The sequence below is a fragment of the Salvelinus alpinus genome, chromosome 16, assembly GCF_045679555.1.
Source record: "Salvelinus alpinus chromosome 16, SLU_Salpinus.1, whole genome shotgun sequence".
In the NCBI taxonomy this organism is placed as follows: Eukaryota; Metazoa; Chordata; class Actinopteri; order Salmoniformes; family Salmonidae; genus Salvelinus; species Salvelinus alpinus.
The window spans coordinates 43,965,941-43,984,402 of NC_092101.1; the positions used below are offsets into that span (position 1 = coordinate 43,965,941).

At 47.2% G+C, this 18,462-nt stretch overlaps 1 protein-coding gene across 7 annotated transcripts in view; it reads right to left on the reverse strand.

Annotated features, from left to right (window-relative positions):
- pde4dip (phosphodiesterase 4D interacting protein) overlaps nucleotides 1-18,462 on the reverse strand; it is a 138,604-nt gene that overhangs the window by 45,624 nt on the left and 74,518 nt on the right. For all 7 annotated transcript variants that reach the window (XM_071346329.1, XM_071346330.1, XM_071346326.1 and 4 more), the window contains 9 exons: nucleotides 18,026-18,314; nucleotides 12,885-12,985; nucleotides 12,295-12,473; nucleotides 10,579-10,891; nucleotides 10,239-10,431; nucleotides 9,686-9,802; nucleotides 9,007-9,493; nucleotides 6,578-6,813; nucleotides 6,236-6,290 (listed from right to left, as the gene is read on the reverse strand). In XM_071346329.1, the coding sequence (XP_071202430.1) occupies nucleotides 6,236-6,290; nucleotides 6,578-6,813; nucleotides 9,007-9,493; nucleotides 9,686-9,802; nucleotides 10,239-10,431; nucleotides 10,579-10,891; nucleotides 12,295-12,473; nucleotides 12,885-12,985; nucleotides 18,026-18,314 (1,970 nt within the window). The remainder of the gene's footprint in view (nucleotides 1-6,235; nucleotides 6,291-6,577; nucleotides 6,814-9,006; nucleotides 9,494-9,685; nucleotides 9,803-10,238; nucleotides 10,432-10,578; nucleotides 10,892-12,294; nucleotides 12,474-12,884; nucleotides 12,986-18,025; nucleotides 18,315-18,462) is intronic.

Sequence of the window (18,462 nt, forward strand, 5' to 3'; positions counted from 1 at the left end):
TGATTACTATCACTCTGATTACTATCACTCTCATGTTACTAGAAAAATAAATGGATGCTTCTTTCTGTCTTACTTTTCCATCTGCCTGTGCAGGGCCTTTCTCTCTCTGTCAGTGTGTTTTCTATACAGGGCCAGTTCTCTCTCCTGGGCCCTGCTCTCCCACAGAGAGAAGGAGAACAGAGAGTCTCTGTACAGAGGGCTGCTTTTAGACAGCATGGCCTTCCACAGAGGAGCCATTGGCCTGGGCCCACTGCTCGCCTGGCCAGCCTTCCCCACCAAAGGCCCTCCTCCCTGGGCTAGAGAGCCTCCATCCTGGCCTTTCTGCTGCTCCCGTTCCTCCTGCTCCTCCTCCGTCACACCAGGGAGACAGTTGTTGTCCTCGTCCTCGTTGTGGGGGGTCGTCGCCGTGGCAACGCCTCTCAACTGGGTCTCTATGGTAACCAGGCAGTGCTCATTCGCTTAATGATGAGGTCGTGATCTCCGGAGTGGTAGGTAGGTCATGGGAAGGGGAATGTGCCAGAAAGCATGATGGAGGTAGGGAGGACTGGTCATGAGCAATCAGGTGAAAAGCTATGTAAATCCCCAGATTAGGCCCAGAGACAGAGACGTGCTCACTGTATCCACAGCAGCCGCTGTGACTGTGACTAGCGCGGTCTCCTAAGCAGATTCTGACCCAGGCCAGTTTGGTCCGGTACAGACAAGCCCAACAAGGTCCCAAAAATCCCAAATCTGCTGTGCAGTAATTTAGCTCAGGTGGTGTTTCCCTTCTCTTTAACCAAGTGGTCTTTCCAATGCATTTCCTCTGTCTCTGCTGTAAAGAACCACTGGTAGTGTTACTGTTTGCTGGTGGGCTGGTACAGCAGGAGGAGAATAATTCACCGCGCTGTGACTCAGTCTCACACTGCCTGAGGAAAGTAGTAGCACTGTCTCTCTTCCTATCTATCTCTCTCTCTCTCTTCCTGTCTGTCTCTCTCTTCCTCTCTGTCTCTCTCTTCCTGTCTGTCTCTCTCTGTCTGTCTGTGTCTCAAATAGTTCCCTCCTTCACTTCTCTGTTTTCAAATCCAAGCTTCCAAAAACTTTTGCTGGACGGGAAGGAAGAGGGAGCTTCTGTTTCTTCCCTCTTTTCCCACCAGCAGCCAAACACAACACGGAGCGACCGGAGACAGTGGTGTTTCTCTCCCAGGGAAGGAGAGATAGGAGCGGGATGTTAGGCGGGTGTATCCAGGCCTAGGGGCTGCACTAGGAACCCACTGCAGTCAGAGGAGAGAGAAGCTCAGTGACCGAGAGGCTGAATGGTCAAACATAAAGAGTCAGATAACCCTAGTCAGCCTTCTGTGTGTTTTATAACTCACACTGCAGCGCTGGCCCAAAAACATGGCCCCATTCGACCCTTTGTTAAATGTTCTGTGAACCACTCTGTCTGCAGGTCCTGGAATGTGAATCTGTTTCTCAAAAAAACTATTCTTGTTACATTTTATTTCAACTAACAGGATTTTTGAAGAGGTAGCGCACGTCAAAAAAGGAACATAAAATGTCTCTAAAATCCACAAAAAAACACAAGATTAAGATCCAAAGTAGAATTCCAGGTACTGTAGTTTCAAAAAGTCCCAGGGTTCAGAGAATCCACCATTGTACATGTCAGAGCCCTGATTCTCCGTAGCGCTCCTGTAGTTTTACAGAATACTTAGACTGAGCTGGATGGTGCTCTATACCAGGCTTTGCTCTTCTCTTGCTCCCGCTCTCTGATTCACTCTCTTTCTCTCCATCTCTCTCTTTCTCACTCTCCCTTTCTCTCTCTGTGTCTCTCTCTCTCCAACTCTCTCCCCCGGCTCTCTTTTCCCCTGCCTCTCTCCTCCCCGCCTCTCTCTCTACCCCCGCCTCTCTCTCTCCCACCCACCTTTCTCTCTCCCTGTCTCTCTCTCCCCCCGCCTCTCTCTCTCCCCCGCCTCTCTCTCTCTCCCCTGCCTCTCTCTCTCTCCCCCCGCCTCTCTCTCTCCATGTCTCTCTCTCTCCCTGTCTCTCTCTCCCCCCGCCTCTCTCTCTCCCCTGCCTCTCTCTCTCTCCCCCCGCCTCTCTCTCTCCCCCGCCTCTCTCTCTCTCCCCTGCCTCTCTCTCTCTCCCCCCGCCTCTCTCTCTCTCCCTGTCTCTCTCTCCCCCGCCTCTCTCCCCTCCCCTGCCTCTCTCTCCCTCCCCTGCCTCTCTCTCTTTCTCCCCGCCTCTCTCTCTCTCCCTGTCTCTCTCTCTCCCTGTCTCTCTCTCTCCCTGTCTCTCTCTCTCCCCGTCTCTCTCTCTATCTCTCTGTAGCTTGAACTGCTCCTGACCCAGTTCACTGTACCATGAGGTCTTAATAACTTAACCTGATTAGTGCCCGTGTCAACACCCTGCTCTGAATCCAGCACTGCAGCAAAAGCCTGAGCCATGTTACATCACACACACACACGTTTTGTTCTTCTATCCTAGTGGGGACCTAAAATTGATTTCCAATCAAAGTCCTATTTTCTCTAACCCTAAACCTTAACCCTAAATCTAACCCTAACCCTAACCTTAACCTTAACCACTAATCCCTACCCTTACCGTAACTCTAATTCTAACCTAACCCCTAAGCTTATAATAGCCTTTGTCCTCATGGGGATGTGAGACATGTCCCCATGAGGGAGAATTTTAGGTCCCCACAAAGATAGAAGAACCAACCCACACTCTAATACTCTCACGCACACACACACACACACACACACACACACACACACACACACACACACACACACACACACACACACACACACACACACACACACACACACACACACACACACACACACACACACACACACACACACACACACACACACGCACACGCACAAGGGAATCAAACCAATACAAATCCCCTCCTCGGGCTCGTCCTAAATGAGTCGACTGGCACTAAAACACATTTAAGTCCTCCGTCGACTGGCACTAAAACACATTTAAGTCCTCCGTATCTGGTTAGCCAGCTGTACAGCATACTGCACCTCTATCTATCTCTCTCTTTCATGAGAGAGGGAGAGGCATCTCTAATTACCCACAATGCAATGACGGGCCCTGCTCTCAACCCTGTAAGGAAACAACAACTCCAGTCCTCAACAATGGGGACCCACAAGGGTGTGTTCTCAGCCCTCTCCTGTACTCCCTGTTCACCCATCACTGCGTGGCCATGCACGCCTCCAACTCAATCATCAAGTTTGCAGACGACACTACAGTGGTAGGCTTGATTACCAACAATGACGAGACGGCCTACAGGGAGGAGGTGAGGGCCCTCGGAGTGTGGTGTCAGGAAAATAACCTCACACTCAACGTCAACAAAACAAAGGAGATGATCGTGGACTTCAGGAAACAGCAGAGGGAGCACACCACTATCCACATCAACGGGACAGCAGTGGAGAAGGTGGAAAGTTTTAAGTTCCTCGGCGTACACATCGCGGACAAACTGAAATGGTCCACCCACACAGACAGCGTGGTGAAGGCGCAGCAGTGCCTCTTCAACCTCAGGATGCTGAAGAAATTCGGCTTGTCACCAAAAACACTCACAAACTTTTACAGATGCACAATCGAGAGCATCCTGCCGGGCTGTATCACCGCCTGGTACGGCAACTGCTCCGCCCACAACCGTAAGGCTCTCCAGAGGGTAGTGAGGTACCCTACATTACTCATCTCATATGTATAAACTGTACTCTATACCATCTACTGCATCTTGCCTATGCCGTACGGACATCGCTCACCCATATATTTATATGTACATATTCTTATTTGTTCCTTTATACTTGTGTATATAAGGTAGTTGTTCTTGAAATTGTTATATTACTGCATGGTCAGAACTAGAAGCACAAGCATTTCACTACACTCACATTAACATCTGCTAACCATGTGTACGTGACCAATAACATTTGATTTGATTTGACATCCTATTCCCTATAGTGACAATTAAGCAGTGCATTATATATATGGGTCAAAAGTAGTGCAGTATATATATGGGTCAAAAGTAGTGCAGTATATATATGGGTCAAAAGTAGTGCATTATATATATGGGTCAAAAGTAGTGCAGTATATATATGGGTCAAAAGTAGTGCATTATATATATGGGTCAAAAGTAGTGCAGTATATATATGGGTCAAAAGTAGTGCATTATATATATGGGTCAAAAGTAGTGCATTATATATATGGGTCAAAAGTAGTGCAGTATATATATGGGTCAAAAGTAGTGCAGTATATATATGGGTCAAAAGTAGTGCAGTATATATATGGGTCAAAAGTAGTGCAGTATATATATGGGTCAAAAGTAGTGCATTATATATATGGGTCAAAAGTAGTGCAGTATATATATGGGTCAAAAGTAGTGCAGTATATATATGGGTCAAAAGTAGTGCAGTATATATATGGGTCAAAAGTAGTGCAGTATATATATGGGTCAAAAGTAGTGCAGTATATATATGGGTCAAAAGTAGTGCAGTATATATATGGGTCAAAAGTAGTGCAGTATATATATGGGTCAAAAGTAGTGCAGTATATAAGGAATAGAACATTATTGTCATCTCACATCTCAGCAGCCTGTGGCACTGCTTCAGATGAGGGAAAAGAAGACCGTTCTTTTAACAATCACCAAAGAGCGAGAAAGACTACATTTTCAGCATTATTCTGGACCAGAACTAGCTAGCAGCTTGCTGTTCTCTAATGTTCTGCTCTGGTCTGGAAGTCTCTGTCCACCTGCCCCTGTCTATCACTGGCCGCCCCTCCAACTAGCTGCCCTCTAACAGGTTGCCCTTCTAACTAGCTGCCCTCTAACAGGCTGCCCCTCTAACAGGCTGCCCCTCTAACTGGCTGCCCCTCTAACTGGCTGCCCCTCTAACTGGCTGCCCCTCTAACTGGTTGCCCCTCTAACTGGTTGCCCCTCTAACTGGCTGCCCCTTTAACTGGCTGCCCCTCTAACTGGCTGCCTCTCTAACTGGCTGCCTCTCTAACTCTATGTAATCAGATGTCCCCAGATACCAGGGCCATCCAGGTGACAGCCTGACCCCACAGGCCACTGGCTGCACAGCACATATGACCCCATAATCCAGGACAGTGGTTATTCACCATCCTACTTTATGAGGACTATGTCACAGCTCAGAGATACAGTTCTCCAGAGGACCATGCAAGCCGACACAGGAATACAATGTTTGTCAGCTTCTGTTCACTGTGGGGGGGTTTCTCTCTCTCTCTCCCACACACACACCCTTTCTCTGAGTCTCAACCCAAACAGAGGACAGCGTGAATCTTCACAGACAACTGACCTCGTGCCCAGATCCCTGGTCAACTGGCTAATGCTCGCACGCACGCACGCACGCAAACACACACACTCACTCACTCACTCACTCACTCACTCACTCACTCACTCACTCACTCACTCACTCACTCACTCACTCACTCCCTCACTCCCTCACACACACACACTCACTCACACACAGCGAGAGAGAAGCATGATGGGAAGGAGATAAAGAGGGCGCCTTCTCAAATCCCCCATGGCGATCTGAGGCTGTTGCCATGGCAATCATAGGGAGGCAGAGGTAGGGCAGTGGGTTCATCCAATCACAACGCTCCTCTTCTATCACTGTCCCCTTGGGGCTGGTTAGCACTGGTGACATCATACAGCATGGCCCTGACTCAACGTGTTAGCATTAACGCCAATATGGCTAACGCTATAAAAAACAGCCACGTTAAACATGTCCACCAGCACGAGGGGGTAAAGGATTAAAGGGGGTGAGCGAAAAAATGAGAAGCAGAGAAATATGGTGGATAGACACAGTGAGGGAAATGAAGGAGATGGAGAGATCTGCCTCTCACTCCTACGATGACAGTGGTTTATTGGATCAGGATCAGACGTCGGTAGAGACATGAGCAACTGATCGATCTCCATCTCTGTTGATCGTCACTGCCACCTGTCTAACGTGCTGGTCCTGCCAGTGAGTTAATCAGACTGATTGATCGTCTGTGTGGATCACTGATCGAGTGACAAACAAAAACACTGTATAACCCCCCTGGAGGACACAGGCCCCCAGACAACAATCAATATTATCCAACTGCCAAAATGTCCAGCTATACAGCAACGTCAACAACCACAACACACAGAGATTACACTGCTAATGATTTAATACTGTTGCATTGATGCCATAAGGTTGCACACACACACACATATGCACACACACACACAAACTGGCAGACGTACCGTATGGCGAGCAACTCTGTGCCAGTCTTGTCGTCAGGAATCTCGGGATGGTCTCCTGAAGAGAGGGGATGAGAGAGGAGAGAGACATTACATCTATGTGGTCAGTACACACACAGGTCCATCACACATACAAGGTCACACACACTCATGCTAATCTTGTTGGACATAAGTGAGAAATTCTGTTCGCAAATGTCTGTGCTGTAAAGTTAAAACATGTTGGAGATTGAGTATATTAGGTAGCTGTAATCGTATGTGCATTGTGTCATTGTGTCCTTTTGTGTCCAGTAAGTGCTATTTGTGTGCCATCGTGCATTTGTCATGTGTTTTCTCCTCTCCACTCACGTCCGCTGATCTTGGTGCTAACTCTCTGTGCCAGGGCGCTGCTCTGTGCCAGCTGTTCTCTGAAGCTCTGGCCCATGTAGTAGTCTATGTCGTTGGCACGAAGCAGCTCCTCGAAGGCCTTGGTGGTGTCACCCAGGTGCTGGGTCAAGATGTGGCACACCCCGCGCCCCTCACGCATCCTCTGGCGCAGGTGGGACAGCTCACGGGCCTGGGCCTGGATCAGAGTGTTAAACTTCCTACAAAGAGACAGACAGAGGATGAAGGATGAGTCAACAGGAGACAGACAGAAGGTGAAGGATGAGTCAACAGGAGACAGACAGAGGGTGAAGGATGAGTCAACAGGAGACAGACAGAGGGTGAAGGATGAGTCAACAGGAGACAGACAGAAGGTGAAGGATGAGTCAACAGGAGACAGACAGAGGGTGAAGGATGAGTCAACAGGAGACAGACAGAGGGTGAAGGATGAGTCAACAGGAGACAGACAGAGGGTGAAGGATGAGTCAACAGGAGACAGACAGAGGGTGAAGGATGAGTCAACAGGAGACAGACAGAGGATGAAGGATGAGTCAACAGGAGACCGACAGAGGGTGAAGGATGAGTCAACAGGAGACAGACAGAGGGTGAAGGATGAGTCAACAGGAGACAGAGAGGATGAAGGATGAGTCAACAGGAGACAGACAGAGGGTGAAGGATGAGTCAACAGGAGACAGACAGAGGGTGAAGGATGAGACAACAGGAGACAGAGAGGATGAAGGATGAGTCAACAGGAGACAGACAGAGGGTGAAGGATGAGTCAACAGGAGACAGAGAGGATGAAGGATGAGTCAACAGGAGACAGACAGAGGGTGAAGGATGAGACAATAGGAGGTTGTGGACTAGGTGTGGTGGTGGTGGTGATGGACTAGGTGTGGTGGTGGTGATGGTGGACTAGGTGTGGTGGTGGTGGTGGTGGTGGTGGACTAGGTGTGGTGGTGGTGATGGTGGTGGTGATGGACTAGGTGTGGTGGTGGTGATGGTGGTGGTGGACTAGGTGTGGTGGTGGTGATGGTGGTGGTGGTGGTGGACCAGGTGTGGTGGTGGTGGTGGGTGGTGGTGATGGTGATGGTGATGGTGAACTAGGTGTGGTGGTGGTGATGGAGGTGGTGATGGTGGTGGACCAGGTGTGGTGGTGGTGGTGGTGGACTAGGTGTGGTGATGGTGATGGTGGTGGTTGTGGTGGACTAGGTGTGGAGGTGGAGATGGTGGTGGACCAGGTGTGGTGGTGGTGGTGGACTAGGTGTGGTGGTGGTGGTGGTGGTGGGGAGGTGTGGTGGTGGTGGTGGTGGACTAGGTGTGGTGGTGGTGGTGGTGGGTGGAACTAGGTGTGGTGGTGGTGATGGGGAACTAGGTGTGGTGGTGGTGGTGGTGGTGGGGAACTAGGTGTGGTGGTGGTGGTGGGGAACTAGGTGTGGTGGTGGTGGTGGTGGTGGTGGGGAACTAGGTGTGGTGGTGGTGATGGTGGTGGTGGTGAACTAGGTGTGGTGGTGGTGATGGTGGTGGTGGTGAACTAGGTGTGGTGGTGGTGGTGGTGGTGGTGAACTAGGTGTGGTGGTGGTGATGGTGGTGGTGGTGAACTAGGTGTGGTGGTGGTGGTGGTGGTGGACTAGGTGTGGTGGTGGTGGTGATGGTGGGGAACTAGGTGTGGTGGTGGTGGACTAGGTGTGGTGGTGGTGGTGGTGGTGAACTAGGTGTGGTGGTGGTGGTGGGGAACTAGGTGTGGTGGTGGTGGTGGTGGTGGAACTAGGTGTGGTGGTGGTGATGGTGGTGGTGGTGAACTAGGTGTGGTGGTGGTGGTGGACTAGGTGTGGTGGTGGTGGTGATGGTGGTGGTGAACTAGGTGTGGTGGTGGTGGTGGGGAACTAGGTGTGGTGGTGGTGGTGGTGATGGTGGTGGTGAACTAGGTGTGGTGGTGGTGGTGGGGAACTAGGTGTGGTGGTGGTGATGGGGAACTAGGTGTGGTGGTGGTGGTGGGGAACTAGGTGTGGTGGTGGTGATGGTGGTGAACTAGATGTGGTTGTGGTGTACCAGGTGTGGTGGTGGTGGATTAGGTGTCATGGTGGTGGTGGTGGACTAGGTGTGGTGGTGGTGGTGTACCAGGTGTGGTGGTGGACTAGGTGTTGGTGGTGGACTAGGTGTGGTGGTGGACTAGGTGTGGTGGCGGTGGTGGTGGACCAGGAACGGTGGTGGTGGACTAGGTGTGGTGGTGGTGGTGGTGGACTAGGTGTGGTGGTGGTGGTGGTGGTGGTGGTGGTGGTGGTGGTGGTGGTGGTGGTGGTGGTGGTGGTGGTGGTGGTGGTGGTGGACCAGGAACGGTGGTGGTGGACTAGGTGTGGTGGTGGTGGTGGACTAGGTGTGGTGGTGGTGGTGGTGGTGGTGGTGGCACTACTTACTCTGGCCCAGGCCAGCTGGTAGCCTTGCCCTCCTCGGTGGGCCTTGGGGTTTCCTTGCCCTTTCTCAGCTGGTCCTCCAGGGCTCCCACGCGGGACACCAGCTCCTGGAGGTCCTTGTCAGGTTTGGGGTGGCGCGGCGAGGGCCCCAGACCACCACCAGACGACTCCCAGCCCTCGTCCTCCTCTGGGCCGCTCTGTGAGGGCTTGGCCTGGAACTGGACTCCCCAGTTGACCTTGCGGGGGATGGAGGGGCCGATGGAGAGTTCGCTGGAGGTGGAAAGAGAGTGCAGGCGGCCCTGGAGGCTCTGGATCACTGTCTGAGAGCGGGAGAGCTGCGAGCGAAGGTCCTCAACCAATCGCTGGAGAGATGTCATGTTGTCAGCCTCTGAGGTTGATGTTGGAGGGCCGGCCTTCCCAGGATGCACAGTGCCTGACCACCGAGAGCCGCCGCACTCCAGAGACGTGCACATCTCCAGATCGTCAAACTCTGAGGGGAATAGAGGGGGATGTGGTTTAGACAACTGATATGCTGCCCTCTTGTGGTTTTACTAAACCATTGCAGATTGTTTTAATCTCACAAAAACCCTCAAGTATGGCAGAGTACAACAGTACTTCATTGTAAAGATGACCTGCAGGTGTTTGTAGTGTTAAGGACATAGAGTAATAGTAAATGCTGTACCTGGGCTGCTGGTCTCCTCCCTGTTAGCCTCGTTCTCACTGCGGCCACACGTCTCATAACCCATATCCTGGAGATCCACCTGGACCTGCTTACTGTCCTGCTGCACTGATGTCTCTGCTGCAGGGACAGGGACAGAGAGAGAGACAGGGACAGGGACAGGGACAAGGACAAGGACAAGGACAAGGACAAGGACAAGGACAGGGACAGGGACAGGGACAGGGACAGGGACAGGGACAGGGACAGAGAGAGAGAGAGAGACAGGGACAGGGACAGGGACAGGGACAGGGACAGGGACAGGGAGAGAGACAGGGACAGAGAGAGAGAGAGAGAGAGAGAGAGAGAAAAGGAGAGAGAGATACATTAGAATAGTTATTGCATGTAGAATATTACCGTATGTGTGGTAGACAGACAGGGTGTATGTGTGGTCAGGGTGTATGTGTGGTCAGGGTGTATGTGTGATGAGGGTGTATGTGTGGTCAGGGTGTATGTCTGATGAAGGTGTATGTGTGGTGAGGGTGTATGTGTGATGAGGGTGTATGTGTGGTTGACTCACTTAGTAGGTCTCTATAGTCTTTGAGCTGTTCAGCCTGGGCCTGCACTGTGGCCTCAGACACCATGAGTCTCTCCTTCAGCTCCTTGCTCTCTAGCTGCAGACATACAGCCTGCTCAACCATCACTGTCTCTGTGGCGCTGTTCCGCCTGCCTCCAGCCTCTCTTCCTGCCTCCTCCTCCTCATCATCCTCATCCTGCAACACAAGACCAGAGCAATGTCAGTGCTGTTTACATCCATGGAGATGCAGATATTAATTTCAGGCCTAAAAAACGGTTGATCTATCAATATACAGTATCACACGTTATTAGAGTATTATTTAGTGTGTGGTGGCTCCCCCTACCTGTGTGGAGTGGGACAGCATGGCTCCCGGGTCCAGAGATACAGGCCTAGTGCAGTGTCTCCTCCCCAGGCCAGGGTCTCTCAGGGTGGGCCTGGGGGCACAGCACTTCCCCTGGGACGGATACTCATCATCCCAGGACTCCCACAGCTCAGACCCACACAGCTCCTCCTCCTCTTCCTCCTCATCCACCTCTTCTTCATCCTCCTCTTCCTCCTGAAGAATCTGTTCATGCCTAAGGTCTGTCTCTGGCTGTCTCTCTGTCTGGTGAGACTTCAGCTCCTTATTTTCCATGCGTAGGCTGAAGAGGGCTTTCCTGTGAGAGGGAGAACACAGACAAACCTCAGATGACACCACCTGTGTGTCCACTGTTCCGGCCAGGGTGAAAACCACAGGCGTTTGTACACCTATAAGCTGGACCTCTGTATACCAATGGAGGCTTCTCAGAGAAGGAAGGGGGGGACCATTTACTTGGCTCATCGCGCTCTAGCGACTCCTTGTGGCGGGCCGGACTCCTGCAGGCTGACCTCGTCATCAGTTGAACGGTGTTTCCTCCGACACATTGGTGCGGCTGGCTTCCGGGTTAATCAGGCGGGTGTTTTTTTAATTGAACCTTTATTTAACTAGGCAAGTCAGTTAAGAACAAATTCTTAATTACAATGACGGCCTACTCCGGCCAAATCCGGACGACGCTGGGCCAATTGTGCGCTGCCCTATGGGACTCCCAATCACAGCCGGATGTGATACAGCCTGGATTCGAACCAGGTACTATAGTGACACCTCTTGCACTGAGATGCAGTGACCACTGCACCACTCGGGAGCCCAAGCGCGGTTTTGTTAAGAAGCGCGGTTTGGTGGGTCATGTTTCGGAGGACGCATGACTTGACCTTCATCTCCCGAGCCCGTTAGGAGTTGCAGTGATGAGACAAGATCGAAAAAGGGGATAAAAATACAATAACAAAAAATGTATCTAAATACTGAAACATTAGTTATCCTTTTTAGATAAAACTATACTAAATATATGAAATACACTGTTTTGCTAATGAAGGTCTACAATAGCCTCAGCAGCACAGTAGCACCATGGTGTAGCTGGGGGACAGCTAGCTTCTGTCCTCCTCTGGGTACATTGACTTCAATACAAAACCTTCTTTAACGGGAGCAAACGGAACGAAACGGGGATAAACATACCTGAGTTTGTCCAATAGAAACTCTAATTTGCAACTGTTGGACTAATGATTATACCCCAGATCAGCTAGATGCAGGCCAGAGAGTGAATGTGTCACTGTCTGTCATGTTGATTACTCAAAATTTGTCTCTTGACCTGTGCACCTACGTTGTAAACGTCCATTCATAGGCTAGGTTGTAGCAACCTCATGATGGGTATAGGGAACATTAGAGTATCATGTAGTAGCCTAAACCTATTGATGTTACATTGAGCTGGGTGAATGGAATATGAATGACAGTCATCCAATATGCTGTAATAGAAATAAGACCATGTTCATAAAAAATTATCCTCATCTTTAAACGGCACCGACCGCCAAAATAGGCGGGAAAGATTTTAGATTGAGTCAATGTTTCCTTATATGAATGAAGGTACATTTTAATTCATTTCATCTCATTCATACAATTTAATTCACTTTCATTCGTATACTGTATCTATATCAAGTTTCATAACAACATGTGGTGTGTGCAGCCAGCTAGTCAGCGTGTTATCGTTACCTCATCTGGGACAGGGAGGAGAAGCCAGCCTTTTCCAGCTGAACCTTTAGCTCCTGCAGTTCTCTCTCCACCACCCTCTTCTGTTGCACCAGCTGTTTCACCTCCACCAGCCCCTGGCCCTCTCCCACAGGATCCTGGGATAGCTTCCCTTTCCCAGGTCCTCCATGAAGCTCTGGGTTCTGATTTGAGGAGAGAGAGAGAGAGATGAGCGTGCAAGATCGCCACAGTATGTTGATAACTAAAATATGAGTGGTGGTTAGTAAAGATTCAATGTGATATGATTAGGACAAAATAATCTACCATTATTTCAATATTCTAGGTTAGCTAAAGTAGGGCGGCAGGTAGCCTAGTGGTTAGAGCATTGAGCCATTGACTGAAAGGTTGCTGGTTTGAATACCCAAACTGACAAGGTTAGTTAGAAAGGGTTAGAAAAGGTTAGAAAAATCTGCCGATGTGTCCTTGAGCAAGGCATGGCACAACTCTAATTTGCTCCAGGATCGCCGTACTATGATGACCCTATAAAACAACATATTTCACTGCACATATCTGGTGTATGTGACAATAAAAAAAAGTATTATTGTATGGCCTACCTGCGTTGTGGCTAGGGTTTGGGCTGTCAGTTTGGACTCCTCTTCCTCCATGCTGTCTGCATAGTCACTGTTGACATCATCCTCTTCCTCTGAGCTGAATTCTGTAAACAGAACACAGAACACAGTTTTTAGCTGTTAACATACACACAAGTTCTGAAAAGAAAATGTCACACTGACAAAGAGCGCAACTCTTTTGCATTTGGCAACAGATCGATAAAAACATACAAATCCTTGACACTTCTTGCTTTTGCCAGAGTACAATTCAACAACCTTTCTATACTGTATGTTTTCACACACCATACATCATCTCCCCCAATCCTGGCTTTTCTGTATGTCAAAGTCTTTCCACCAAATAGTATTTCCACCAAAAAGCAAACTGAAGTAAACGCATCAGCAAAAGATTCTTCTTACAATAAGTAATGGTGGTGGTCACTCTTAAAACCTCTCCTTCTTCCCTCAGAGGTGATTTCTGAGCTGTCTCTTCCTGTCTTTATGTTTTACAACGGTGGAGGAGTTCCAAGATGGAGGTGCGGCGGCTTCAAAAAAGCGCCCCCTGGCAGTCATCTAGTGTATATATAAAGACAGGAAGAGAAGCTCTAAAAAAGAGCAGCTCAGGAATGACCTCTGAGGGAATCTATCTCTGTGGACTGGGTTATACTACTGTATGGGCAGATAAACAGTAAGATAAACTATAACAGCAGATAACCACTTACAGTAAATACAATCTTACAGACACAGCTCTGTGGAGTAACAGGCTGAGGTGTCACAGACTAAAGGGCTAGGAGAGGATTTAACTTATATCTTGCTAGGCTATTGGAGTAGTTTTACATATATTAGTAGTTTTACAGTTTTCCTTTATTTATAGTTAAAATACAAATGATGTACATAAACCCTAGATTGCTTATACTGTGTATTGGCCAATGAGAGGCTTTGAAGCCACCAGCCATTGGAATGAATGGAATTCTACAGTATTTCAATGAAATGTTTCAAGGACAAAATTACATGTATTTAAATATTTCCATTTCCTGGTTTCTGAAATTCTAATAGTTCACCTAATTTCAGTTTATGTGACAAAACAAGCATAGAGAATGTAGAAAATCCTTGTACCATCTAAACCACTGTGAAATATATTTTCAATAACCCGAAAAGATAGTATTTCCAGCTGTTTGAAGCTGGTGGTCAAAACTCTAAGTAAAAGACGCAAAAACAAAACTTTAGAACGGGAAGCATAGAAATAGCGCACATAGAACAGATCTACCGCTTCTTAGACTTGGTTTCAATGAGAATGACAGATCTATAACTCACATTTCTATTGTTTCGAGTCATCCAATAAGTTACATATTGCAGCTTTAAGGAAAATGTTTTTATAATTTTTTTGGGGACAAATGTATGTTCAGCTAACATAATATAATTTTAAAGTATGCATTAAGGAGTCTGTAATATAATTAACGTGGCAAAAACTAATGTAGACATTAATAAATGGATTTCTATAGCTTCCAAAATATGTTTTACAACGGTGGAGGAGTTTCAAGATGGAGGCACGGTGCTTTCACTACAGTGCCCCCTGTGAGTCATCTAGTGTATATATACATCATTGGTCAAATATTAGCCCTGGGATGAGCAGATCTCTTTGATTTACCGTAGGTACAGTAGGTCCTAGAACACTCCATGCTTTTAACTCTAGAATCATCAGAATGTTGCATTGATCAAATCTACAGGTTTCTGTATTTTATATAGGTAATAGATCATGTGATATGACAAGTGCAGTAGAGGCTGCTGAGGGGAGAACGGCTCATAATAATGTCTGGAACGGAGCGAATGGAATGGCATCAAACACCTGGAAACCATGGAAACCGTGTGTTTGATACCATTCCCTACTGATTCCGCTCCAGCCATTATCACAAGCGTGTTCTCCCCAATTAAGGTGCCACCAACCTCTTGTGGACAAGTGTAATTGACCGGGGCAGAGTATTAAAATGCATAAAACAGTGCAGAATGCACATCCTAAAAAGGATAAGGCATCATTGGAGCAATATAGTAGTCCATAATTGTGTCTAGATCTCTGTGGAATCTGTTCAGTGTCCACTTGACAAAGATTGGATTTCAGGAATGTACTCTATTCAAATAGAAGCCCATTCAAAAGCATATGTCTAAGCACTAGATGGCTGTAATCTTGTACTGTCAGACAGTCGAGTGATACATTATAGAGGGATACAATACTCAATAGATTATTTTCACAGATGCTATGCTGTGGAACAGGCGTTAAGGAGAGGTACGGCCAGCAGGAGGCATCACTCTGCTCATTGGGTCTAACAGGGCTCTGAGGATTAGAGAGTTCCCTTTAGGAGTGATTAAAGGAGATTTGATTGGCGTGTGTCTACATGCAGCTAGGAAAGTCTACCCTTGTTTCTATGTAATGTCCATTGCCCTTCAAATAATCAACGTAATGCAATTGGAGCATTTTACTGTTGAACTTGGGAGGATTTTGTGTATATGTTACTGTTATATGCAGTCATGCATTCACACAATGTATTTCTAGGGTACCATGCCCTATATCTTCAAATTAGCTGTATACAGTACCAGTCAAAAGTTTGAACACACCTACTCATTCAAGGCTTTTCCTTTATTTAGATTTTTTTTTACATTGTAGAATAATAGTGAAGACATCAAACTATGAAATAACACATTTGTAGTGTTCCAGGTGAATACCTCATGAAGCTGGTTGAGAGAATGCCAAGAGTGTGCAAAGCTGTCATCAAGGCAAAGGGTGGCTACTTTGATGAATCTCAAATATAAAATATATTTTGATTTGTTTTAACACTTTTTTTGGTTACTACATGATTCCATGTGTTATTTAATAGTTTTGATGTCATCACTATTATTCTACAATGTAAAAAAAAATCTAAATAAAGAAAAACCCTTGAATGAGTAGGTGTGTTCAAACTGTTGACTGGTAGTATATTTATATATATATATATGTTTATGACCAGTGTACAACCCATGTAGACAATGTTTATGGAGTAAGTCAGGGAGGGAGGGACAGCTGAACCAACCAAGCCCACCATAAACACCACATAAATCCCACAGAACACACGTTTGTTTATTAAGCTTGTCAACATCATGGTAGTCAGGGTGTTTACTGTGCTCTAGTGACAAGGATCTTACTGTGCTCTAGTGACAAGGATCTTACTGTGCTCTAGTGACAAGGATATTACTGTGCTCTAGTGACAAGGATCTTACTGTGCTCTAGTGATAAGGATCTTACTGTGCTCTAGTGACAAGGATATTACTGTGCTCTAGTGACAAGGATCTTACTGTGCTCTAGTGACAAGGATCTTACTGTGCTCTAGTGATAAGGATATTACTGTGCTCTAGTGATAAGGATCTTACTGTGCTCTAGTGACAAGGATATTACTGTGCTCTAGTGACAAGGATATTACTGTGCTCTAGTGACAAGGATCTTACTGTGCTCTAGTGATAAGGATCTTACTGTGCTCTAGTGACAAGGATATTACTGTGCTCTAGTGACAAGGATCTTACTGTGCTCTAGTGATAAGGATCTTACTGTGATCTAGTGATAAGGATCTTACTGTGCTCTAGTGATAAGGATCTTACTGTGATCTAGTGATAAGGATCTTACTGTGCTCTAGTGACAAGGATATTACTGTGCTCTAGTGACAAGGATCTCACTGTGATCTAGTGATAAGGATCTTACTGTGCTCTAGTGATAAGGATCTTACTGTGCTCTAGTGACAAGGATCTTACTGTGCTCTAGTGATAAGGATCTTACTGTGCTCTAGTGATAAGGATCTTACTGTGCTCTAGTGATAAGGATCTTACTGTGCTCTAGTGATAAGGATCTTACTGTGCTCTAGTGACAAGGATCTTACTGTGCTCTAGTGATAAGGATCTTACTGTGCTCTAGTGATAAGGATCTTACTGTGCTCTAGTGATAAGGATCTTACTGTGCTCTAGTGACAAGGATCTTACTGTGCTCTAGTGATAAGGATCTTACTGTGCTCTAGTGACAAGGATCTTACTGTGCTCTAGTGATAAGGATCTTACTGTGCTCTAGTGATAAGGATCTTACTGTGCTCTAGTGATAAGGATCTTACTGTGCTCTAGTGACAAGGATCTTACTGTGCTCTAGTGATAAGGATCTTACTGGTGACAAGGATCTTACTGTGCTCTAGTGACAAGGATCTTACTGTGCTCTAGTGACAAGGATCTTACTGGTGACAAGGATCTTACTGTGCTCTAGTGACAAGGATCTTACTGTGCTTGTGACTCAGATGGCAAAGACTGTAGGAAAAGCAGCTTCTGCCGAGTTATCAGATGGTTTCTCTTTTAGAGACAAACATGTTGGGTAATGTCTCTGGGAGAAAGGATGAATATTAAACAGGAGAGGATTATGTGTGTCATCCAGAACATACTGTGTTCCTTATAGTGTGACATTCAGACAAGGTTTAAAAGTTATTAATTGCTGTTAAAGTGTACTGTAATCTGGCAAAAGCTAACATAAATGATATTCAACTTGAAGCACACATTTCAGACGGCAGCCATTGTTTGATATTCTATAAAAATCTGAGTTGCAGAGACTGGTATATAAACACAATACCATTACATGGTATATAACATAACCACCATGGTACATGCAGTTGAACATGCAAAGGCACACACATATTATTAGTATAAATAGCAAAAGTCATGACATAACTTTAAAACACATGTTGCTATCGACGCTATCATACAAAGTTAAAAATCTCATGGTATGCATGAAAACATAACTCCTACCTTCCCTCTCTGTTTCTCTGTCTACCAGTTATACATTCAGAGAAGCCTTCGATACACAAGCTACTATACAGAAAAACTAATACATAACACAATTAAAACATCAACATTTATAAATCGCAAATATAAAAATCAATTAGGTAATATATAAATAACATTGTCTTGCAGATACTCCCAAGTCTTAACTATGGTTAGCATCATCACCCGAGAACCAAGACACCCATGTTAGCAGACACATTAGTAGACCCATACACCACACCCCAAACTCTATGAGAAGAGAAGACAGTGCTGCCCCCTGTAGCCCAGAAGATGCCACTACAGACAGAGCCCCATGTTCCTCTGATGCCCACCTCCAAACTCTGCCTGCCTGTTGACTGGCCTGTCTGTCTGGCCTGCCATGGTCCTGAGGGCTGTGATCTCAGCCTGGGCCTCCCTCTCCCTCATCAGGGCCAGACGCAGCTCCTCCTGCAGGGCCTGGAAGTTCTGGCTGGTCCCCTGGAGGTCTGGGCCCTGGAGGCCTGGACCCTGGAGGTCTAGTTGAGACCCGTAGGCCTGGGAGCCAGAAGTTAGCTGTCTGCGGAGCTCCTGGAGACGTACAGTCTGCTCACTCATCACCTCACCCAGACGACCTGCTGAGTCCTGGATGAGAGAAGGGGAGGGGCAAGGGGAGGATGGAGATTTTGGGGGATTAAAATAATTGAATCAATATATCTTCATGGAAAAAAGTCTCCCTCTCTCTTCTCCTCCCTCTCTCTTCTCTCTCTTCCCCTCCCTCTCTCTCGTCCCC